At 47.8% G+C, this 23,605-nt stretch overlaps 3 protein-coding genes and 1 long non-coding RNA gene across 4 annotated transcripts; 1 reads left to right on the plus strand and 3 right to left on the minus strand.

Moving 5' to 3' along the window:
- Window positions 1–126: 126 nt before the first annotated feature.
- Window positions 127–10,666, minus strand: CCNL2 (cyclin L2). The gene is made up of 11 exons (XM_066203228.1): window positions 10,380–10,666; window positions 9,318–9,392; window positions 8,793–8,902; window positions 8,273–8,393; window positions 7,082–7,146; window positions 4,145–4,244; window positions 3,947–4,051; window positions 3,580–3,721; window positions 2,800–2,917; window positions 2,625–2,717; window positions 127–2,052 (listed from the first exon to the last, which is right to left on the minus strand). Exons 1-11 carry the CDS (start codon window positions 10,650–10,652, stop codon window positions 1,680–1,682), a joined length of 1,575 nt encoding a protein of 524 aa, XP_066059325.1. The 5' UTR covers window positions 10,653–10,666; the 3' UTR covers window positions 127–1,679.
- Window positions 10,667–11,926: 1,260 nt separating this feature from the next.
- On the minus strand, window positions 11,927–15,288 carry MRPL20 (mitochondrial ribosomal protein L20). The gene is made up of 4 exons (XM_066203101.1): window positions 15,145–15,288; window positions 13,699–13,809; window positions 13,353–13,430; window positions 11,927–12,511 (listed from the first exon to the last, which is right to left on the minus strand). Exons 1-4 carry the CDS (start codon window positions 15,229–15,231, stop codon window positions 12,335–12,337), a joined length of 453 nt encoding a protein of 150 aa, XP_066059198.1. The 5' UTR covers window positions 15,232–15,288; the 3' UTR covers window positions 11,927–12,334.
- A 2,453-nt stretch (window positions 15,289–17,741) lies between these two features.
- Window positions 17,742–21,362, plus strand: TMEM88B (transmembrane protein 88B). Its single transcript, XM_066203098.1, has 2 exons — window positions 17,742–18,682; window positions 20,855–21,362. The coding sequence occupies exons 1-2, from the start codon at window positions 18,413–18,415 to the stop codon at window positions 21,095–21,097; spliced, it is 513 nt and encodes a 170-aa protein (XP_066059195.1). The 5' UTR covers window positions 17,742–18,412; the 3' UTR covers window positions 21,098–21,362.
- A 609-nt stretch (window positions 21,363–21,971) lies between these two features.
- On the minus strand, window positions 21,972–23,099 carry LOC136300597 (uncharacterized). Its single transcript, XR_010723704.1, has 4 exons — window positions 22,992–23,099; window positions 22,568–22,692; window positions 22,360–22,453; window positions 21,972–22,054 (listed from the first exon to the last, which is right to left on the minus strand). It is a non-coding gene; the product is annotated as an uncharacterized lncRNA (long non-coding RNA).
- Between the last annotated feature and the right edge of the window lie 506 nt (window positions 23,100–23,605).

Here is a 23,605-nt window from a genome sequence, read left to right on the forward strand (position 1 = left end):
GGAAGGGGGGTTGAATTCCAAGTCTTGAATGTATTGGAGTTTGAAAATCTCTTCATTTTGCACCAATTTCTTTCCTTATGAGTAGGCACAAGTGGTGTAGCTCATAAGAAACTACTCTCGAGTGAATGTAATAGAAAATCAAATACTTTAATGAAATTAGGGAGCATGAGAGTAACAGCTCAGATATACCACTAGAACTGATACTACTGGGCTGTGGGGCTCTGCTAATTGGATTTTAAATGCTCTGTTCATCAAGCATGCAGACTGACAAACTACGAATCCTTCCGAGTGTCAAAGATCCTGAGTAAAGAATTTTCAACCACTTCAAATGGATATATAGGAAATGTCTTCTGAGCTGGTGGCCTGCACACAGCATTGCACAGATAAAAATATACTACTCTCAATGCACAGAGCTAAATACTTTCACATTTATCAGAATTTTCTACACAAGTCTTTTTTTTGTTTGTTTGTTTTGATAGAATTCAAGTTTTGAATTTGCTGTATATATCTTCACCTGTATTAAACAAATGCTTATTTACATTGTGGGTAAAGTGTAAAGGCTAGGAAGGCCATTTTTCCCCGTACTGTACTGTAACACTGCAAAATATATATATTACACAGAGAACCTAATATAGGCAACAGGTCTAAAAAAAAAAAAAGTCACCTCCCACCTGTACAACATCACGGAGCCTGGATGAAAAGAGGGTGTTGTTAGCACCAAACCACTCCCAGGGGGCTCAGGAGCTTTCCAGTTCCACGGGGAAGAACAGCATTCCCAGGATGGCCCAGGGAGCTGCTGCCTGCAGGACTGGAAATCCCAAACACTGCACTGCCTCGGGGGATGGAAATCACCGAAGGGCAGGAGAGGAGCACCCAGTGTGAGGGTGACAGTGACAGCCCAGCACAGGGCACTCCTGACAGCAAATCCCACCCTGGCAGTCTTTCCTTTGGATTCGTGGACCAGCACAAACTGCTGCACAACGTGGCTCGAGCCAGATTAACGCTGGAACTGCACAAGCCGCGGGAATGAGCTCTGCTGGCAGAGGGAATTCGGTGGGAAGCTGCCCTGGGTCTCCAGTGCTGCCAGAGGGAATTCTGAGGGAAGCAACCCCAGCTCACCAGAGGGAATTCCCTTGGGAAGCAGCCCTGGGTGCACAATCCCTCTGGAAGAAACCCCAGGGGCTTATTGGTAGGAATTCTCTTGGGAAGCAGCCCCAGGGCTTCCCCAGCAGGAATTCCCTCTGGAAGCAGCCCTGGGGAGCTGAAATACCCTCAGGAAGCAGCCTAAAGGCTCACCGGTGAGAACTCTCCCAGGCAGCAGCCCCAGGGAGCTCCCCAGCAGGAATTCCCTAAGGCAGCAGCCCCGGTGAGCTCTAACTCCCCCAGGCAGCAGCCCCAGGGAGCTCCCCAGCAGGAATTCCCTAAGGCAGCAGCCCCGGTGAGCTCTAACTCCCCCAGGAGGCAGCCCCAGGGAGCTCCCCAGCAGGAATTCCCTAAGGCAGCAGCCCCGGTGAGCTCTAACTCCCCCAGGAGGCAGCCCCAGGGAGCTCCCCAGCAGGAATTCCCTAAGGCAGCAGCCCCGGTGAGCTCTAACTCCCCCAGGAGGCAGCCCCAGGCTCCCCAGCAGTAACTCCCCCAGCAGCAGCCCCGGTGATCTCCCCAGCAGCAGCAGCCCGCTGTCAGCGGCGGTGCCGGCTGTGCCCGGGGTGCTCTCTTTCCCTCTCCCTCTCCCTCTCGTAGCGGTGCCCGGCGCGCTCGTAGGAGCGGGAGCGCTCGTGCCGGTGGTTGCGGTAATAGTGACTCTTCTTCTTGTACTTGCCCGAGTGGTCGGAGCGCTCGCGGGAGCGGCTGCGGGAGCGCGACGAGCTGCGGCTGCGCGATTTGCGCGCCTTGTGCCCCGAGTATTTGTAGTCTTTGGATTTCTTGTAGCCTCGGGCTTTGGAGCCCTTGTAGGCAGAGCCGTGGTTGAACTGCCTCGGGGGGGAGTCGCTGCGGCTCCGAGAGCGGCTGTGGGATTTGGAGCCGCTGGATGTGGAGTAACTCTCGCTTTTCCTGCAAAAGAAAAGGAGAGAAAATGTGGTTTTCTTGCATTTTAGGAACTTCATTCCGTATTTTGCTGTTCAGTAGCTTGTGGACACGGTATTTTCTGAGCCTGAGCTCTTCCCAAGGGAAACTTTTCGACACTTTATCTTTTTCCCAAAACAACCTCGTGTAAACAACATTCCTTTTCCCCAAAACAACAGGTGTTGTTTGCTATTTGTGTTACTCAGCCAATGGGAGAGGTGTTAGCCCTATGGACCAATAACGTGGCTTTTAGTGCAGCATGTTATAAAACGAATAAATTGTAAATAAAGCCTTCTGATTTCTACTGCCTTCTGACTGGAGTCAAGCATCTTTATTTCGTGTCCTACTGTGACAGCAGCCCATGAAAGCTCATCCTGTGTCCTAAACTTCCATCTGGCTACCGGAAAAACGCTGATTTTTAGGAACTCTTATCCCGTTCTCCACCCACACTCTGGAGTTCAAGGAGCAGCAGATACTGCTGGGTCACCTCAGGCTCCTGGGGATGAACTGTCCAGGTTCCAAACCCTGGGAAACTGGGAGGGACTGGGAGCACACCCTACCTGTGCTTAGGGGATGCAGACCTCGATGGTGACCTCGAGTAACTCTGATCTCTGCTTCCACTTCGACTTCTGCTCTCTCTTCCTTTCTGGACACTGCCAGAGACAATGAACACTCGGTTATTTTGTTTCAACTACTTATGGGATAAAAATCAGCTGCTTCTTTATAAATCCTTACCCATTTACTGGGCTGTTGGAGCTGGTTCTCTTGGTGCCCTCTGTTTTCCTTTTTGCATTCTTCATGGCCTGGACAGGTAGTGGTGAAGGTTTATTGCCTTTAACCTCTTTTGGAGACTCTGCAAGAAGAAGCAGCCTTTGTTACCTCTTTGGAAAGTACCTGAAAGGACTTGAGGCTCCCCTCAACCCCATGTCTGCACCGACCAGAGCTGCACAGCTGTGCTTTGCACACCCACAAAGCAGATCTGAACAAGTTCACAGAAGGCAGAAATTCATCTGAAACATTTCTGCCAAAGCATTGAAGTAACTGCAAGAGAAGGCAGAAAACCACCCTCCTTCCCTTGCCAATTATTCAGCACTGTTTGAAAGCTAAACTGGGGCAGAAGATGGTGAATGTTGTCTTCTAGGTGAGACTGGAAACTTTCAACCAACAAATTCCCCACCCAACATCCCAAAAAGTTACCCCTGCTTCAACAAAGCTTTAGCACAACATGCCCATGGCAAGGATTTGAGCTTATTGCCAAATCCAAATAAAAGCAAGTCCCTGGCCTATATGGGTTTAAACTAGTCTTAATTTCAGACTAATTTGATTTTAGCTTTTATCTGATTCAAGAAATCACAGTTACAATGCTATTTAAACCCTGCCAGTTGAGTAGTGCTAGAAACCATCTTAAAAAAATCCCCAACAAACACCAAATCGCACTTGTAAATGCTTCCCAAAAGGGTAAATACACATGAAAGATGTGAAGGTGTTATTAAAAATGAGTTATCCACTATTTACCATTTTTTGGGATAGGGGAAAATCCCGACGTGTTATCCAAGCTTGGAACTCCCTCAGGTACCAGACCTTTAGCTTGTGCTTTTGCCTCTTCAATAGCCAGTTTCTTCTTCTCTATTTTACTTTCCAGATCAGATAAATCCACCTGCGAACACACAGGAGCACTGCTTTTGAGAGCTGAATTTCCTGGTTTCTCACTCCCAGGGAGGGGAATGAAAATCCAAGGAGTCCCAGACAGTGACTGCTCTTTGTTCACTCCCAGGCTCTACAGCTGTGGTTTCCAACAGGGTCAGATTTTTCCAACTCCTGCTCTGACCTGCAGCCTTTACTGAGGGCTCCCAACATGAAAAAAAAAAAAAAAGAAGCAAACCTTTTTCCTTGTGTAGAGCTGCAAGATTTTTAAGCAGATTTCTTGAATTTCTTCCTCCGTCGCTCCGAACAGTAAAAACCAATGTGGGCGATTTGGGAGCGGGATCTGAAAGGGAGAGACAGAGACACAAAGCTCAGATTTCTCCTCCTGTTAAAAGGCTTGGAAAATAAACCCCAAATCCATGCAAGTGTGGCTCACCTCCAGTGTCCTGGCTGCCAGGTAAATGCAGGCACAGGCAATGCTTTCTGGCTGGAACCTCACAAAGACATCTGTTCTCAGGCTGTCGTTCATGTAGTTCCTGAAAAACAGGAGAGCGGGAGGTTGCAAGGCGCTGCAAAGCTCCTTGGGGTTCTTTTCTCGGGTTTTTTTGACTTGGTTTTACTTCTACAAGGGCTATTTCTTTCTGCGTTCAGTTACTAGACTTCAACATTATATTCCTGTAAATCTAAAGAGAAGCTGAATGGGTTTACTAAAACAAAAATCAAAGGAGTAGCTAAAATAAATCCCTCAAGGGGAGGGACGTGCGACAGAAACAAAGTCTGACTGCTGAAAATTCACTGGTGAGGAGAGAACCAATTTTAACTTCACTTTTGCTGCTGGATCTCTACTGGCCTGCTCTCATGCAATAAAACAAGTTCTTTTCATCAAGACAACATACAGTGTGTGCTCAGAAATACTCAGTTTGAGAATTTTAGAATGTTCCCCTGCAATAGGGCAGAACCAGGTGTCTGGTAAAAAGCTGCAGCTCCTGGAGCAGTTCTCCCATGAAATGCAATCCTCTTCAGCACAGGTCAACTTCCAGTGGGATTTAAGGGTCCATTTCCATCCAGAACAGAATTCTTTTTGATGCAAAAAGTCAGCCATAGGAGAAATCAGGGTGTTTTGGGAACATCAGTTCAGGAGAACAGTCAGTATTCAGGCAGAGCTCCTCTTTGGCACATGAAATAAGGTTTCCAAATTGTCCCATTTCAGTAAGGTTGCTTAAAATGAATATTCACAGAATGAGAAAACTGTAAAATATTGCACATATTCCAGTCAGTACACTTAAGCATTTATGTTGTTAAAATCTTAAATACACAAAGTAAATTCCTGTGAATCTGTCAGCTGATGTGCTTTAGAAGATCTAGACTTGGGAGCACATACGTCAATCAAATATCAGATGGAGAAAAAACTAAAACCAGACATAATGAAAGTCCTTAAAATAATACTTTAGAGTAATAATGAACCATGTGGGTACCCAGTATACAAGGATTCACTGACCCCCAGGTATCCAAAGCAGAGACCACAGGCCAGGCACCTGCAACGTTTACGAGGACACAGAGAGGAGGAATTGGAATCCCAGGAGTTTCCAACTCCCACCTGTCCTCAATTCTTGTTGACACAAACAGCAACTGCTGCCCCAAAATAGCAACACTGACCATCAGCTCATCATTCTGGGAGAAAGGAACTTCTAAACCTGCTGTTCTTGTCTCACTGCAAAGGGAGCACAAAGCTTTTGGCCAAAGAAGTGATAGAGGAAAAGGTGACTTGGAACATCTGGAAGCTACAAAGCTTCTTTTTTTTTTTTCCTGATTCGCCAAATTGGCCTCTGCACATCTTCCCTGTGGGCTCAGTCAGACACAGGAGGAAATGAATCCTTGTCACAATAGCTTAAGAAAAAGGTGATGTTGTAAAAAAATGCACATTTCAAAAACCAATTATACTGGATACCCACCAGTTTTCAGGTACTGGAAGCAACGACCACGAGCACAGAGATGTGTTATTGTAACATCTGCAAACCCCTTTCTCAGCTGGGGTGATTCCCTCCCTCCCTCCCTCCCCCTGAGCTCCCCTCCTTCCATCATCAGCAGATTCCTGGCAGTCCAGAATTCCCATTCCACTGCTCCATGCAATGCTTCTGGGAAGTGTCTCTTTTTTTGTCTCCAAACTTCACACATGTACCAGTTTACAAATGGAAACTATTCATTTGTTTTCTGTTGTTAATCCATCTCTTTTTTTTTTTTTAAAGATTTAAACCCCACCTTATTCATATCAGAAACACATCACGTTATAAAGTTAAGAGAAATAGAACATTAAAAAAAAAACAAACAAACCAAAAACAACTTCAGAGCTTCAACGCTCTGGGTTATCAAATATACAAACAACCAAAAAAAAATGCAGAGTATATATATATATATTAAAAAAAAATTAAAATATAAGCACAAGAAGCAGTTGGCCAGTTACTCTACTATCATGTATATACCACCTGTCTAGAGCCAGCCTTCTCTTTGGAGAGCTTTGGGTTGACTGAAGACGGCAGCTATCCCTGCACCATGGGCAGCAGAGGAGAAGTCTTAGTCACTTACCCTCAGAGGCTACCCTTTGATCAAAAGAGTACAGAAAAGAAAAGTCAAAACTGGTTCTCTACACACAGGTCACAGTACCAGACAGTTCAGTCAGCAGAAATATGGTCTTTGGATTCACTAAAGGTGTTTGGTTTATTTATTTTATTTTTATTTTTTTTTTTAGACCATCGGTATTGTTAAAAAAAAGCATTATGGTTTAAAAAGCATTATTTGGTAAAAGTTTAAGACGTGCAATTTTACAGAAGCTTCCCACCCCCGAGCAAATACTTATTCAATGAGAGCAATAAGGCAGAGAACATTTCATGGCAAATACAAATCCAGGCTATGCACCTATCCAGTTCTTAGAAGCTGACATCTTGCATTATCCACATAGATTAAAGAAATTTATCTGTGCTGAGGTTTTGATACACCTGGAATCAAGCTCAGGCCCTGGGAAAAAGCCATTTCCCAGCACTGGGAACAGACTTGAAATACCCCCCAAGTGTTCCCTGGAGAACAAGAACCCAAGGGAACAACTCTAAACCCACCCAACCTTTTCCCTTCAGCTGGAAAAGTGAGAGCAGAGAGGAGGGAAGGGAGGAGTCAGGGTGGAAAGCTACCTTACCATTAAAACACTGCCTCGAACTTAAGAGGCCGCTCAACATTTGGGAAGGAGTTTGGGACACACCAAGGACAGTGGAGCTGTCTGGGGTGACCCCAAGCACTGCTGAGCAATGCTGCCCAGTGCCTCAAGTGACATATTTCTGCTACTGCCCCTTCTGGTCTCTTAGAACAAAAAAAATCAACTTACCATGAGGTCTGGACCAGGTGTTGGTTACGTTCACATTCTAATACCTGAAGGTACATAACGATTATCTGGAAGATATGGGTTATTGAGTTATTAACAAGCATCTGGAGAGCCACCTGCTTATTTCAGAGGGACATCCATGAGGCATCTGTGATCCTCTTTCAAGGCCTAAAACACTCCACACAGGAAGTGTTTGCACCATTCCCCAGCGTTTATCCACACCAGCTCTGAACTTCCATCCTGCTACTCAGCCAGGCCTTGTCTTCACCTGGGATTGGTTTAGGGAATTTGTGGGTTGATTTGGATTTAGGCATTTTGTGGATTGTTTTTTTGTTCTCCTACACACCTCACAAATCCTTTTTTAGCTGCAGCCTGGGAGAAAAAGCTGCTGGCTGCAGTCAGCAGTGAGGGAAGCTGGCAGTGTTTGCAGAGAACAGGCCTAACACTGTGCCGTGGTTTGTTCAGTTCTGAGGGATTTTCCCCCAGTTTGGAAGGAAAACAAGGCTGCAGAGAGGAAGGACAATGGCAAAATTCACCCCATTAACAAACTACAGCTGCCCTCTGGGCTGGATGACACAAGGAAATTCTGAAGGTCAAGAAGCTCAAAAAGAAGGCTCTGAACAGGTGTTTTCTAGGGGAGAAAAGAGCAAGATCCTGAATTGTGTTGGCACAGAAACAGAAAGTTCTTTTACCAGTTAGGGCACAATTTAAACATTAATTGTATCTTTCAAGTATCATCCACTCTGACACTTGTTACTTTCATACTAAGCCTTGTCTTATTTCTAGCCAAGCCTGAGCCTGGTTTTAACACACTCCAAACACTGAACTGCCTCACAGAACTTTAAATACCTCAGGAAGTGAACGATCACGAGAACCCCAGACCTCCAAATTCCTCCCTGCTTGGGGATCTAAGTTCAGGTGATGGTTTTTTCTACCACCAAAGCTACCTACTGCTCCAATTTGCCTTCGAGGAATACTGAGCACCTGCATCCACCTCGCCGTCACTCAGCAGTGAAACGAGGCCAATTAGTAAGAGTCTCTTAAATGAGAAAGAAAACATCAGGATGGTAAGAAGCTAATCTCACTGAATTCACTGATCATCGTGTGCAGTCCACAGAGCTTCCACGCAGCCTCCTCACAGCTTTACACAACAGGAAATGTTGGTTATATATAAGGAATTTGTAAAGTACAAACCTTATGAGGGTGCTTCACGTGAACACAAAATCCCAACTCCTTCAACACTCTTCTTTCTGCCTTAATTATTTGATTCTTCAAGTTCACATATTCTTGATCCAATATTAGAGGCACGGGTTTTCTGCAAGACAAGGTCAAATTCACAAGATGATCAAGGAGACTCAGGTTTAGTTTTAAAAATAAAAAGTATCATTATTTATACCATCAAAAATATTTCATCATCTAAACCCTTAAGAAGACTCAGGTTTAGTTATAAAAAAGTAAAAAACATCATTATTTACACCACCAAAATTATTTGATCACCTTAATCCTTAAGGAAACTCAGGCTGAGCTGTAAAAAAAAAAAATCATTATTTATATCACCAAAAATATTTATTTATTAAACAAAGCTCAGCTCACTTCCTGAGATCCCTTTGAAATGTCCCCTGATTTATGAACCAGGGCATGCTGCTGTTGTGAAGTTTAATAATAATTCCCAGAAAACCCAGAGAGTTGAGATGAGTGTGAATTCTGAGCTCACTTTTTCTCCCTCAGGTGCCTGAGGCGATGGAACACGTTGATCACATCCCGAATCCGTCTGGGGGCTTCCTCAATCTTGGATGCCAGATGGACACAGGCCATGGACACGTGCTGAAAAATGACCATAAAACAGAATATTTTATAAATATAAGTATTACATTTGACAATATTTTTGTGTATTTTGTAAATTATTGATAATATTTTTATTTATCTAATAGATCACTTCCAGGTCAGGAATTATTTATAATATTTTATGTATATAATAGATCACTTCCAGGTCAAGAATTGAGCTCTTCCAACAGCTTATGGAGAAATAAGAAGGAAAAAAATGCAGTAAAACAAGAAAATATCAAATATTTGACAAAAATCACTATTAAACAGCTTTGTAAAATCATGTTTCTCTCTAACTACAACCTTCAGACTAGTTACTAACACTGATCACATCACAGGTAACAACTTGCCAAGACAGATCAGATGATAAATAAGGCAAATATTTATCCACAAAAGTCATTGAAAGCCTCCTTACCTCCATGGAATGCTTCACAAAAGATTTGGTGTAAAAGAACCGCTGGAATAGCACCTGTCCTGTAGCCATGGCCACCTAAAAAAGAGATAATCACAACAGGCATGAACAAAACTACCAGTTCCAAAGAGAAATTTTAACAGATTTAAGAGGCAGAAGATGAATTAAGCATGGGAAGAAGTTCGGTGGTATGTAAAAAAAACTAGAAGTGCTGCTTAAGTAATTAATTAAGCTGCCCAAAATGTTGTCAACGCTGTAAAAACTGCCTGCGAGTTAAATAAAAACATCAAATCCCAAATTTCTTCTATCAAAAAAAAAGTGAAAATACGCTCCCAGTTGATTAAGTTACTAAAAAACAAAAGGGAAAAAAACCAAATCCAGTAAGAGGGAAAGTTATGAAAGCACGCCAGAAAAAAAAAAAAAAATTTGCTTTTTGGGCGTGGAAAATGAGGGGGAATCTAATAACGTCAAGATTTGCATACATTTGAATATGCTAAAACTCGGCAGCTGGAAAGCGCCTGGAAACTTTTACGCTCAAGAGAACAACGAGGTTGTTTGACTTAAAATTCTCCAGGGAAACAAAAAAAAAAAAAAAACCTCCCGGAGGTCACCGGAACTCCAAGAGCAGCCCTAAGAAATCCGCCTTTACACAATCCCCGATCCTCACGCGGGGGCGGCGCAGGAAAGGCGCTGACATCACCCGGAGCCGGCACCGGGAAAGGGCCCGGAGCGGGCCCCGAGCGCCGGGAAAGGGCCCGGAGCGGGCCCCGAGCGCCGGGAAAGGGCCCGGAGCGGGCCCCGAGCGCCGGGAAAGGGCCCGGAGCGGGCCCCGAGCGCCGGGAAAGGGCCCGGAGCGGGCCCCGAGCGCCGGGAAAGGGCCCGGAGCGGGCCCCGAGCGCCGGGAAAGGGCCCGGAGCGGGCCCCGAGCGGCCCCGAGGTCTCGCCCGGCCGGTAACTGCGGGGCGGCGCCGGGGCCTCCTCGGCCGGTAACGGAGAAATCGAAACCCGCACAAAGAAAGGTCCTGTTGAGTCCCCGTTCCGTCCCCCGCCAGCGCCCAGCCCCACCTGCGGCAGCCGCAGCAGGATCCCGGCCGCCTGGATGAGCTCGCAGCCGGTGACGCGCAGCTCGGTCTCGGTGTCAGGGTCCAGGCCGCTGCTCATGGACGGCGTGAAGCGCAGCGTGTGCTCGGGCAGCAGGCAGTTCTCCAGCGTAATCAGCACGCCCGAATACAAGCGGTCGCCGATCAGCACCGCGCCGGGACCCGGCACCGGAGCGGGAGCCGCACCGGCCGCCTGAGGACCCGCGGGGCCGCCGCCTCCTCCCACCGCCGCCGCCATTTTGTGTGGCCTCCGCCTCGCTGGCTCCGCGCTCCTTCTCCTTCCCCCCCCACCCGCATCCGCCCGACGCTGATTGGTGGAGAGCGGCGGGGGCGCGGCCGCTGATTGGCTGAGGGGCCGGTGACGCAGGACGCCGCCCGAGCGGCCGCGGTGACGCAGCGGCCGGGAATCCGGACAGGGCGGGGCCGCGGCGCCCTCAGCGCCCTCAGAGCCGGGGCCGCCCCGGGACGCGGCGGGAGGGGGAGGCTGCGTGGCGGCGCTTCGCCAGTTACATGTGTGAAAAACGAGTTCCGCTCTTTAAAAAAGAAAAAAAAATTATAGGTTTAATAAAAATTTTAAAAATACACAAATTAGGAGACAGAATAAGCGAAGCTTCTTGGCCGAGGGAGCTTGGCACAAGGTCTGCTCGTAGCCCCCCTCACCCTTTTAGGACTTCTATCCTTGTTGAATAGTCAATAGATGTTAATCAAACATTTTTTTTTTTAATCTGTTTTAAGTACCCCCGATCATCTTATTAATAGATTTATTTTGTGGGTGGCTCCGCTCTGTCTGGTAACATGGGTATAATTTTTTCTTCTGAGGTTTTTCTGGTTCTTTTCATTTGGATAAGAAAACAAAGTTTAACAGCTTTTTTATGAAGGGTCATAAGGTGACCCCTCCTCCCATAACTTCTGGCTTGGTGGTTTAGACCTTACAAAGAAGAGATAAAAAAACCCCCAGTCTTAACCCTCTGTGATACATATTCATTACACACACATTCTTCTTAGTAAAACACAGTAGTCATGATAATATTTGCGAAAAGCCAACTATATAATATGTATTTATAACAGATGTATTTGTTAACTCCTCAAAAAACGGTCTGCACAGGTCCTTAACTTGGGGCTCCCCGAGGTTCATGAGGGCTCCCCACCCCGGCTGGGTTTTCCCCTAGAATTTCCTCACGCAAATTGTTTCCCTGCAGGAGTTACCAACAAAAGTATTTTTACTATCAAGTCCTCAACAGGCTCTGTACGTCCTTCACTTGGGGTTTACGTCTGAGGGCTGACATCTCCCTCACACTCTGGGCTGGTTTTTCTGCTCTGCAGTGCCAGATCTCACCACAAACGTTGTTTCTCCACAGCAATCACCAAAAAAAATACCTTTATTAAAGTTCTTCGGTGTGTCCTTAACCCAGGGGCCGTGTGTGAGGGTTGACATCCCGCCTTCCCTCCATCCCCTGGTTGTATTTTCCCCATGAAGTGCCAAAATTAACACAAATTGTTTCCCCAGAGCAGTTATCAATAAAAATATCTTTATTAAGTCCTTAAAAGTACAAACTACGTGTGTCCTCAACACCCAGGGTCCACGTGTGAGGGTAACATCTCCTCCCCATCCCAGGTGTGTTTTCCCTGTTCAGGGCCAGAATTCACCACACAAATTGGGTTTTTTTTTTTCTACCGGCAGTTACCAAAATAAAATACTTTTATTAAATCTCGGTATGGCCTGACTGCTCACCTGGATGTGTGCTTTTAATTTAACAGGTTTCAGCGACAACAACACAGGGGGGGGAAAAATAAAAATATCAAGGAGAAGCTTCACACCCACACGATCCTCAGAGGATTTGTTCCACGTGTTCCATTTCAGCAGCAGGTTTGCTTCACAATCAAATCCCTGTTCCTAAAACACATACACAGACTCTGGTATCAATAGTGGTGGTGCACAATACGTGAAAATATTCCCTCTGGTTCTTTTCCATCTCCCAGGGCAGCCAGGAACCCTTCTTGTCTTCTCCTCTGGGCTAAAGCTGCCAAGGACTTGAATGTCTTTGGCTCATAAATTGCCAAGTCAGCCAGAACTTTCCTGTTCAGCTCCACCTGGGACTAAAGGCAAGAAAAATTGTTGGTTAAGGACTGTAATTTTTTAGGAAAAACACTGCAATGCTTGATCTCTCTTTATTAAATATAATGAACACCCTTTACTGTTTATATAAACACTCTTCATTAAGTATCATTAAACACTCTTAAGGCTTAAGACCTGAGGATCTTAATCCAGATTTACTTTATTCTACCCTGTGCAATTTGGAGCTGTTGAAGACAGTCAGACACTCCCTGGCCATGGATGTCTCATTAACCCACTGAGTAGAAATTATTTACTGACTCTCTCTAAAGTTTTTTCTGGTTGAAACCAAGAACTGAAGAAAAAATCTCTGATTTTGCTCAAGGCCACGTGTTCCAGGTTAATCCACGGCATCTGTTTCAGCTTGAACAAATTAAAACACAATCAACAAATTGAAACAAATTTCCCAGCTTGTCCCATGTTTTAAAAACAATTCCCATTGTCCCATGTTTTAAAACCAAGGGACAATGGCACCAAGTCTCTGCACTCTCCACATCACAAAGATAGTGAAAAGGATTTCTTAGGGGTTTTGGGTTTTTTGCTAATCCAACCTTTTATTTTTACATTTCTGGAAGTAAAAGGAAAAGCAGCTGTCACTGAATGCCCACAAAAAAGCATTTTAAAAGTCTCATTGCTAAGTTTTGGGGACAGAACATGAGGTAGAGCCACAGCGTTCACCAGGATAAAAGGGAATAATCCATATTAGAAAGAGAAGCAAGTTTAGGGCAGAACTGAGTTCCTGAAGTGGATGAAACTCCTTTCACAAGCAGAAGGCCTTTCATCACCCTAATTAGTAAGCAATTATCCTCCAAACCACATCCTTACCTTGACCAGGTTGCTTATGAAGGCTGGGTACTTCAAACCATGCTCAAGGGAAGCTGCTTCAATCCTTGTGATCCAGAGCTGAAGGTGTAAAAATCAGTATTTTGCACGACAAAACACTTTAAAAAGTAAACCCTTTGCCACGCTGGGCTGCTCACGCTTATTAAATGTAACACTTTCATGAGATCACGGAATAAGTCCACAGGAGCATGACTCAGGAAAATGCTGCCTTAAACTCCTTTATTTTTCACCCACTGCTTTTAAATGAAACCCCCCAGTAAGACAAGCAGCTGTTTCACTTCTGCCTTGCTCCCAATCTGATGTTCCCACCCAAGATTTTGCTCTTTACCGCTCTGAGGAATCTCTTCTTCTCCCTCCTGGCCTTGGTGGACCTGACGAAAGCCCTGCGGACGCTCCTCACCGCCAGCTTGTAGCAGCGGTTCTTCCTGCCACGAAAATGCTGGGGAAAAAACCACACCAGGATGGTCTCATTTATTTAAAGAGAAAGATACAACACTAATAAAGCTCATTTGCATTCACAGCCCTCCATAACTCAACCCTTCACAAGCGTCCCCATAGCATTCTGCTGGCAAATCATGAAAATATTTTTTTCCATGGTTTTTATCGTGGGAAACCTGAAGAGTTGGAGCAGGGAGGGAAAATCTCAGTTAGGCAGAGGCAAAAACCAGGCCTCACTTTGGGCTGTGATTCTGTGGGAAAGGCAAAAACAAAATCATGGTCACTGCTTTCACCCAACCCTGAATTCACGTATTTATTCTCCTTCCTGAGCTTCCCCTCAGTGTGTCTGCATGAACACTGGGATGGGGCAGGAACCTCTGATTTGTTAAAACAGAAAAAAAAAAGAAAAAAAAAATTGTTTCCTGACATCCATCTAAAACAATGATGCTTCTCCCTTGCTACAGGAAAAAGTAGCCAGTGCTACACCAGGAATAAGTGGTACTGAGGGCAGCTCACGTGCTACAAAACCAAAGTATTCTCACTTCCTTCAAATTTCCAATCCCAGTATTACAGCAAGATGTACTGCCTTGGATGCCCTTGAGAAAGGTTCTTCCCTAGCCTCGACACAGTAGCACGAACTTCAGCAGAAATCCCACTTCAAAATGGGATTGAGAACAAGGTTAATTTTTTCCCCCAGCTTCTTTCTGTAGTAAAGCAAACAAAGAAAAAACACTCAAGAAGGAAACACCAACAGCACGCTACGCTGTATTTAATTAAATACAGACCAATTTACAGCACGAGTCAACCAGAGGATCGCAGAATAGCCTGGGTGAAAAAAGTGACCTCCAAGAGACCACCCAGTGCCACGGGCAGGGACATCTCCCACTGTGCCAGGCTGCTCCAAGCCCTGGGGCACTTCCAGGGATCCAGGGGCATCCCGGCTTGGGGACCCTGCAAGGGGCACAAGGCAGAGGGATGCGGGGCCAGGACAGTGCCGGGGCCGGGCTGCGGACAGGGGACGCGGGGACAGGGGATGCGGGGACAGGGGATGCGGGGACAGGGGATGCGGGGACAGGGGGATGCGGGGACAGGGGGATGCGGGGACAGGGGGATGCGGGGCCAGGGGGATGCGGGGCCAGGACAGTGCCGGGGCCGGGCTGCGGACAGGGGATGCGGGGACAGGGGATGCGGGGACAGGAGGATGCGGGGACAGGACAGTGCCGGGGCCGGGCTGCGGACAGGGGATGCGGGGACAGGCAGTGCCAGGGTACGGACAAGGGGATGCGGTGACAGGGCCGAGCTGTGGCCGGGTTTAGCCCCGGGACCCCGCACTCACCCGCGCATACTTGAGCACCTCCTGCACCCTCCAGAAGCGGTCCGAGAGGCGGCTGCGCACCCAGCGCGCCGCGCTCAGCACCACCATGGCTGCGGCAACGCGCCTTCCGGGGCGGCACCCGAGCCTCGCCCGCCTTCCTTCGGACCTTCCCCGCTGCTTCCCCTGGTCCTGCCCCCGAGCCTCGCCCGCCTTCCTTCGGACCTTCCCCGCTGCTTCCCCTGGTCCTGCCCCCGAGCCTTGCCGGTCCTTCCCCCGGTCCTTTTTCTGATCCTTCCCCTGAGCCCTCCCGGTGCCTTCTCTGGTTCTTCCTCCGGTCCTTCCCCTGGTTCTTCCTCTGATCCTTCCCCCGAGCCTTCCCCATCCTTCCTCCGGCCCTTCCCCAAGTTCTTCCTTCGGTCTTTCTCCTGATCCTTCCCGGTCGTTCTTCCAGCCCTTCCTCCCGTTCTTCCCCCTTCTCCCCATCCTCCCCTTGCCCTTCCTCCAGTCCTTCCCCTGTCCCCGGCCCTTTTCCCGGTCCTTCCCCGGCCCTTTCCCCGGGTGTTCCCCAGCCTTTCAGCCTCCCCCGGCTCCTCTCCCGCAGCACAGTGGCTTTTCTCCGTGCTGGTCATCCTCTGCCCCGGCCTGAGGACAGCCGTGGAATCACGGAATATCCTGAGGATCCACAGGGATCATCCAGTCCGGCCCCTGGCCCTGCACAGACACCCCAAAATCCCACTCTGTGTGCATCTCTTGGGGCCGTGCCCGTTCCCTGGGCAGCCTGGTCAGTGCCCAGCACCCTCGGGGGGAAGAACCTTTCCCCAAATCCAACCTAAACCTCCCCTGGCACAGCTCCAGCTGCTCAGGTCCGCGGTCACCAGAAACCTTCACCCTCTGGATGAAATTCCCTGTAAAAAAAAAGGAGCTGGTCTGCTTGGAGTGGGCATTCCCACAGCTCAGTGAGGGATTTGGGACTTTGGGCTATGTGTGTGTGTTTCTCCAGCAGAGCTGCAACCACCAATGTGAGAAGATTTGGTGATGTTTTCAGTGCCTGGAAGGATTCCATGGTGAGATAACAAACCTTACACCATCCTGTAAGGGTTAGGGTTAGAGAATGGGAGACATAAATCGAAAATTTATGAGCTGCAGCAAACCACAAGATGGTGCTGCCAGAAAAATGATTCCTTGGGAGCAGCAGCTCTTGGCGTCAGAGAACTGATGGGTTTTTCTGCTGCTCTTTAATCATCACCAGTGCCAGCAGCTCAAAGCAATGATGCTCCTGTTACAAACTGCTCCATCATGAAGATCTTCCCCACTTCTGGGAAAGCTCTTGTTAAGAATGTGGAGATTTCACAGAATTAGAGAGGACTATTTCTTCACATCGCTGACGTTTGTCTGACACAAAGTTCACTTGGTTATTACAAGAATCAGTAGAATGCGTAGAAAATAAATGTACAGGACACAATTTTCAGACCTCCCTGAAAAGGTTAAAATACGTTTTCATCATAGCAAAAGAACTTTGGAAAGTTTCACTGGATTTAGCAGAACTTCTTAGAATTTACGGCACTTTTATGAATGCTTAAGTTGTGTTTCACCACACCCCTGTGCCATCAGCAGCAGATGGTAAAAGCAGCTGTAGGATTTTTAGTTGCCCAACACCGAGTTCATGTTTCCATGATTTAAGCCTAAAATTGATTAATCTTCCTATAGCTTTGGGTTGGGCTCTTTCTGCTTGTGTGGCTCGTCCTTTTTTTTCCTCTTCAAAGGCATAAATCAAGCTTGAAAAATATCATGTCTTTAAATGTAAACAGAATTTAGACAGGCAGAGTAAACACTGAGACTCTCTGAGCTCCCCCGCCGCTTGTCATATTTATGGTTTCCTGCACAGCTTCAGACTTTATTATTAACGCTGTCTCTGGCCTGTGCTGTGCTGAAAACAGGATGGATCCAGCAGTTATTTCCCTCGGGATGTCTGGACAGATCTGAGAAGAGATTTCACATTTTGCAGCTTGAGTGGAGGCTGCTGCCCTGCAAACCCCCCTGGGAGCCATCCAGCCCGAGAGCTCAGGGAAGGAACGTGATGGAAATGGACTTGTCACACTCTGCTGTCTGCTTTAGAGGTTGTTTCTCTCTGTGTTCTTTAATATCTCTCTCTTATTAACTGCCCCTGTGACTTGGAGGCTACACAAGGAGGTGCCACTGAAATTCTTACATAATATTGATCTTATGAGGCAGATGAAATAATTGATAATTGCTGTACCTCCTTTACGAGAGCATCGATATGTTCTGCAAACAATAACAGATGACTGCAGGGGACAGATGATTTCTGAGGAATACAGTGATTATTATCAATTTCTCTAAGGTTCTTTTTTTTTTTTTTTTTTTTTTTTTAATCTAGAGAGGAATTGTAGAAAATGAATCAGAGGCAGAATAATTAAAGTTGGAGAGGGACCGTCTTGACCCGGGGACGGATGGTTGGAGCTCTCAGGTGCTGCCTGTTCCATCCCACCCGTGGGGAGACAGATGTGAAGGATTGGCCAGCGCAGAGAGCAGCTCTGAGGCTGTTCTCTGTAAACAGAGCAGCCTTGCAAAGCTGAGCTGCCTCACAAGGGCCTGAGTGGCTGTGGCTGCAGGCAGCTGAGAGCAGTGACACCACCACGCACTGCTCCACATCCCTGCTGCGCTCCAGAGGCTGGCAAACAGCTGCTGTCCTTTATCTCCACTGCTCGCCTCATCTGGAGGAGACTTGGGCAGGAATGTTTGGGCTTGGGTACAGGGTGAAGAGCATGGAGAGGTGATTTGAAGACAAGGAGCTGCCTCTGGGTGCTTAAGCCTGATATGCTGAACACCTAAGCCTGATATCCTGAACGTCCAGCTGAGCTCAAAGGTGGAGGAGGACACTGAGCTGCCCATCCCAGCTACCACAGCAACCCCTTGGGATTGTAATCCTGGGGAAAAAAAACAACAGCAAATTCGGTAGGACTCTGGATTCTAAACCCAAAATAAAAGCTACTGCCAAACTTCCGGCAGATCTGCTTTGGGACTGAGGCTGGGACGTGGCTGGAAGAGCATCTGAAGGAAGCAAAGTGTGCTGAGCAGGTCCTGGGGGAGCAGGGGGCCCAAAAAGACCTTTCCTTGCTTGCTCCACCATGATCTGTGGCTGAGGGCTCCTGGCCACGTGTGGAAGAGGCAGAAGAAGCCTTTGCAAGTTCCTTCCCAGCTCTGTTGGACCAAAAGCAAGGAAATATTTTTCTTTTGGATAAGAGCGTGGCTTGGTGGATCTTCTTGAAGGATGTCTGGCCAGGACCCTGAGGACTTCGGAGCAGAAATCCTCTCGGAAAAGTCTCGGATGATCCCTGGGCTGCCCCCCTATGACATGGATGAGCAGCTCCTTCCCGGGGAGCCCCGCAGCCCCTGGTGCTGCCTGGCGTGGAGCCTGCTGATAGGAGCCATGAACTGCCTGGTCTTCCTGCTGAATGTGCTCCTGATGTTTGTGATTTTCACCATTGTGCTGCTCCCTACCATCGTGGTGGTTTACTTTGGCTTCCAGTGCCACTCCCAGGTAAGTGCCACTCCCCGAAGGGCAGGGCCACACCTGAGGGCTCCTTTGAGCCCCAGGTGAGCAGTGGCTCTAAAAACACCCCAAAGCTTTGGCTTTGTCTCCCTCAGAACACAGTTTTTTTTCCCTGTGGGAATAATCTGGGCTGACCAGAACAGTAATTGTGGGAAATTGGGCAATGAAGTTGTGTCCCCATGGAAGTGCCAAGCAGAGGTGCCAGGTGAGGTGAACTCACTCCCTGCCCTCATGGAGTTGCAGTTTGCATTTTAATTTCACATTATTTCTCTTTTCCCTGGGTTTTCTGTCACTGAGAGCTGCCAACCTGAGCTCCAGAGCTCAGAGTCCTGCCTGGGCTCTGGTAGGGTTTGCTGCTCTCTGTTTAAGTTTAAGATAGGATTAGTAAAGTCTGACAGAATATATAACCCCCTCCTCACGCCAATCTAACATTCCTGTTCCCAAACATTTTGTGCATTCCTCACAGAAAAAAAAAAAAAGAAAAAAAATGAGCCCCCTTTGTCCCTCCAGGCTCTGCTTGCTGCCCTCTGCATTGCATTATTTCCTTTATTACAAATCTCTTCTTGGTATATTCCTGTGAACATTTTTGGGATCGCTTGACCAAGCGTGGATGTGAAAGAGCAGCTCCCTGTTTTCCTGGCAGGCATGGACTGTTAGACCAGCTCGGTGTGCCTGTTTCGTAAGTCATAAACAGGGGCTGCAAATTGGACTGAAAATGGGAAAAAGCCTCCCGGAGCTGCCCCTTTCCAGCTTCCCTCACCTTGGAAAACCTCAAGCTCTCCTTTGCATGCACGCTCAAAGCCTTTGAGGAGATGCAAAATGTTTTTGAGTGCAGCCAAGTGGACCAGAAGTGAAAGCCCCTGTGTTGCTGGAAGCTGTGAGGAGCCTTTCTAAACACAGCCTTTCCTTTAATGAAATCATAGCGAGGGATTGTGGCTTCTCCAGAGCAATCCCTGTCTTTGGGCCACAGCTTTTCAGTTTTTCCGTGCCTCCCCAGCAGCCAGAGGCTGATTTCTGCACTGCAGCCCCCTTAGATGGATTCATTGTTGGTTTTAAGATGATGGGTTGTGTTCCTTTCACTGCTGAAAGGAAAAAAAGAATAAAGTCTGGGGACACGAGGGCTGCCTGCAGCATTTGTTAGTGCAGAACAAGCGAGTGCTCAGCTCAGCTCTGCTGCTGCCAGCACGAAAAAAGGCTTTAAACACCCCCCAGCCAGGCCCAGGGAGGTTTTCATTGCAAGTGGCCTTTCCTGGCAGGTTTTTCAGCAGAAATGAAGAGCAGAACACAAAAGGGATCTGGAGAGCCACGGAATGACCAACCTCTGTCTGCAGAATCCAACAGATTTCTGGATTTTTCTTGATTTTGTTGTTATTCCCAGTGCGGTGCCACCCACAGCGATGTAGCACCAGGAGAGTTTTTGGTTTGGTTCGTGCCCATCAAATGCCATCGGATGATTTAATAAAGATGAGGGTTTCCTGCTCCGGGATCTGTGTGCAGTGCTCTCGTCTCACAGGGATAACTGAGAGCTTGATTAAGATGTGATATCAGTCACAGAGTGTACCTGAAGATTGCTCAGCTCTGAGAGAGGGAAGAGATGTCTTTTTCCATGAAAACATTGGAAACTCGAGGGCGTTTTGGCCACTGCTGTAATCACCAGGCCACATGGCAGGGGTGGCTCTGACAGGATGGGTTTAATGAGGGACTTTTGGAGCTCTTTTCCAGTTTAAAGGTGCTGGCTCTGCCTTTTGGGGCTCTTTTCCAATTTAAAGATTCTGGTACTGCCTTTTGGAGCTCTTTTCCAATTTAAAGGTGCTGGTACTGCCTTTTGGAGCTCTTTTCCAATTTAAAGGTGCTTTTTCTGCCTTTTGGAGCTCTTTTCCAATTTAAAGATTCTGGTACTGCCTTTTGGAGCTCTTTTCCAATTTAAAGATGCTTTTTCTGCCTTTTGGAGCTCTTTTCCAATTGAAAGATTCTGGTTCTGCCTTTTGGAGCTCCTTTCCAATTTAAAGATGCTTTTTCTGCCTTTTGGAGCTCTTTTCCAATTTAAAGGTGCTGGTACTGCCTTTTGGAGCTCTTTTCCAATTGAAAGATTCTGGTTCTGCCTTTTGGAGCTCTTTTCCCATACAATGATCCTGGCTCTGCCTCCCTTCTCCCCCACAGGTGCTGCACTCCTCCGCCCGCTACTGCAAGAGCATCTTGGACGACAACAGCTCCTCTGCCCTCATCATCCTGGGCTTTGTCATCATGTCCCCGCTGCTGGTGGTGGCCATGGCCCTTTACTGCAGCCTGGCCCGGCGCCTGCAGCTCCTGGTGTGTTTCCAGCCCTACAGCCTGGCCCTTTACAAGGGGGGCCGCTGGTGCTGTGCCCGGGGCTGCAACACCCAGCTCAAGGCCTGGGTGTGACCCTGCAGTGTCCCCTCCCTGTGCCTCAGCCTCCTCCTCCTCCTCCTCAGCCCTCCTGCTGCTCGGCTGTTACAGTTCTGCCTCTGCTTTACCTCGGCCCAGGTCAGGATGAAGGACACGGGAAACGCAGAGTCGAGTTTGGTCTGGGTGGTTTATTATATTTTATTTATTTACAGTATTTACAGCGTGAGCTCCAACTTGTCAGTTAGAGAAACAAGGCAAAATGGAGAGTTTTTAACTCCTACCAAGGCTATTTAAGTGATAATTACCCAATGCCAAAGTGACACCCACATTATTTATGCTTTTGGCCCAGTAATGACCATTTGAGGTTCGCAATGCAGACATCCCTCACCCAGTTACAGAAAGCCACCCAAATCCGTGAAGGAGAAGGAAGAAGAAGGTGAAGAAGAAGAACTCAGACAACACCCTGAATCCTCCATCTTGGCCCCCACACACATCACTATATGCCAAAACCCCAAACCCAAGTTTTCACCCTGTGATATCACACAGCACCACACTAACTCCACACCCACAACCCCAGTGCTATCACCCAATTTTGGCATCCTGTTCCAAGGCCTCAAGCCAAACGTGGTGCCTGCATGAAAGTCAGCACCCCTCCGCTCAGAAAACCTGAAATTTTCAGCCTCCAGCATCCCAACACTCAGCCTCTGATTTATCCCCCCCCAAAAAAAACCGCAACAGAGTGAAGACACAGCGTGGGACGGGGTATGGGGAGGGCAGGGCAGCTTCATCCTTCCAAATCCTCCCTGGTGGTGTTTGTTGGTGTTGTTCCTGTCTGTGTGATGCTCGTTGCTGGATGCTGTCCCCTTTGTCCCCAGGAGAACCATTCCCAGTTTTCTGTAGGAATAAAGTTGGTGCCCAATCCCCCTCCCTTGGAGGAGTCTGTTCTGTCTCAAAGCTGCAGCAGAACCGCCTCTTGTTCTCCACCTGGTAGCACTGTAAGGTAAAATGTGATTTTTGTTTCCTTTCTGGGGATTGATTTTTCCTGCTGTTTGCCCTGCACGGCCCTGATACCACCCGGAGGAATACCCAGGGCTGGCTACAAGGGAAAGTGAACTGGAGGGGGCAAAAAAAAATAGGAGGAAAACGAGTTGACATTTTCTGTCAAGACTGAAGAAAAACAAGAAAGTTCTGTTCCAGGCAAGGGAGATTGTGCTACAGGATAACAAGGTTTTGCCTGAGGGCAGTGTCTGCTCACTGGGTACAGATATTTGATAGGAGCTGCTGTTCCTTTTGCTCACCTGTTTTTTAATCCTTTGACAAGGAAAGCATTCTTCAGCCTGGCTGGGCTGCAAGCATTGTAATGCAAGTATTGAACCACCCCCGCTGCTGTCCCTGCAAAGAAACCCAGAGTTATTTGTTCCAGCCTCCCCAATAAAGCAAAACTGTATTTGATTTGGTATTTTCACTTCACAGAGTGTTTTAATAACAAAGGGGAAATGAATTTACCTGAAGTGTCAGCCAGGCAGCTCAGGCTGTACCTCAGGGTGTCCTGGCACGGGCAGAGCCCCAAGCAGGCATTATTCCCAGGAGTGCTGCAGCTCTGAGTTGAAGCTGCCTTGATCCTAAATTTCCTGTAGAGAGCACAGAGACATATCCTGAGCCTTGGATCATGTCCTGAGGCAGCTGTGCCAGTCCCATGTGCCAGGCAGGGACTGTGCCCACAGATGTGGGGGATCCCTGGCTCTGCCTCCTCCTCATTCTCACAGGCAGGGCTTTGTCCTGGCAGCTCCCAAACCAGCCCAGAGCACAGCAGGGAGGAGAGAAATTTATTTCAACTGGGTGTTTTTTTGGTGTTTTTTTTTTTAAAGTTCAGCTATGTATGGATTTAATTCCCCTGCAGCATCTCCGTGCTCAGAGCCACGGCACTGACCTGGATACAGAAGACACCAAAATAACATTTCCTTTGGTCAGGTCCATGTTTATTGCTTGTGCTTCCCTGCCACTGCCTGGTCCAGGTGAGGCCACAGGAGGATGTCTCCGTGGGTTATCAGATGCCTCCAGAACACTCAGCTGGGGGTGGTGCAAACACAAACCATCTGTCAGGCTGAACTGCGATCAGCAAGATCATCTCCTGGAGCCAAGGACAACAGAGAATTTATTGGAAAGATGCTACATTCCTGCTCGGAGGGAGGCCAGGGGGAAAGGAAGCTGGAACCTGCTGCACATACCGTGAGAGGATGTGCTGCTCCCCATCTCATCCTGGGCACTGCAATGCTCCGAGTGCTTCATTTGCTGTGGAGAACTCTCCAGCTAATTTGGCAGGATCTGCACGGTAATAAAACCTGGTAATAAACCCCCAGTGACATGTTCTGGACAGTTCTTTGTGCTCTCTCAGTTTCTGTTGCTTCACTGAGATTGCCTGTGTTCAGGGAAGCTCCCCCTGTGCTCCCTCCCCTCTCTCTGGTCACTGGTGATTGTTTCCAGCTCTGCTGGAGAACTTGCTTAGAATGGATGGAAGTGATTAAAGGGAGAATAATCTGGGAG

Source organism: Chamaea fasciata, unplaced genomic scaffold (assembly GCF_029207755.1).
Source record: "Chamaea fasciata isolate MVZ Bird 193981 ecotype frontalis unplaced genomic scaffold, bChaFas1.0.hap1 SCAF_23, whole genome shotgun sequence".
Lineage (NCBI taxonomy): Eukaryota > Metazoa > Chordata > Aves > Passeriformes > Sylviidae > Chamaea > Chamaea fasciata.

Bases quoted from the DNA above. Each gene is read 5' to 3' on its own strand.
- MRPL20 (XM_066203101.1), bottom strand. From the start codon at position 15,231: ATGGTGGTGCTGAGCGCGGCGCGCTGGGTGCGCAGCCGCCTCTCGGAC. The intron at 13,810-15,144 runs GTGAGTGCGGGG...TTTTTTCCCCAG, and splicing joins AGGTGCTCAAGTATGCGCGG to CATTTTCGTGGCAGGAAGAA. The intron at 12,512-13,352 runs GTAAGGATGTGG...TCTTGCCTTTAG, and splicing joins TCATAAGCAACCTGGTCAAG to TCCCAGGTGGAGCTGAACAG.
- TMEM88B (XM_066203098.1), top strand. From the start codon at position 18,413: ATGTCTGGCCAGGACCCTGAGGACTTCGGAGCAGAAATCCTCTCGGAA. The intron at 18,683-20,854 runs GTAAGTGCCACT...TCTCCCCCACAG, and splicing joins GCTTCCAGTGCCACTCCCAG to GTGCTGCACTCCTCCGCCCG.
- CCNL2 (XM_066203228.1), bottom strand. From the start codon at position 10,652: ATGGCGGCGGCGGTGGGAGGAGGCGGCGGCCCCGCGGGTCCTCAGGCG. The intron at 8,394-8,792 runs GTGAGCTCAGAA...CTTGTCTTGCAG, and splicing joins AGGCACCTGAGGGAGAAAAA to AAAACCCGTGCCTCTAATAT. The intron at 2,053-2,624 runs GTAGGGTGTGCT...TTTCTTTTGCAG, and splicing joins TCTGCATCCCCTAAGCACAG to GAAAAGCGAGAGTTACTCCA.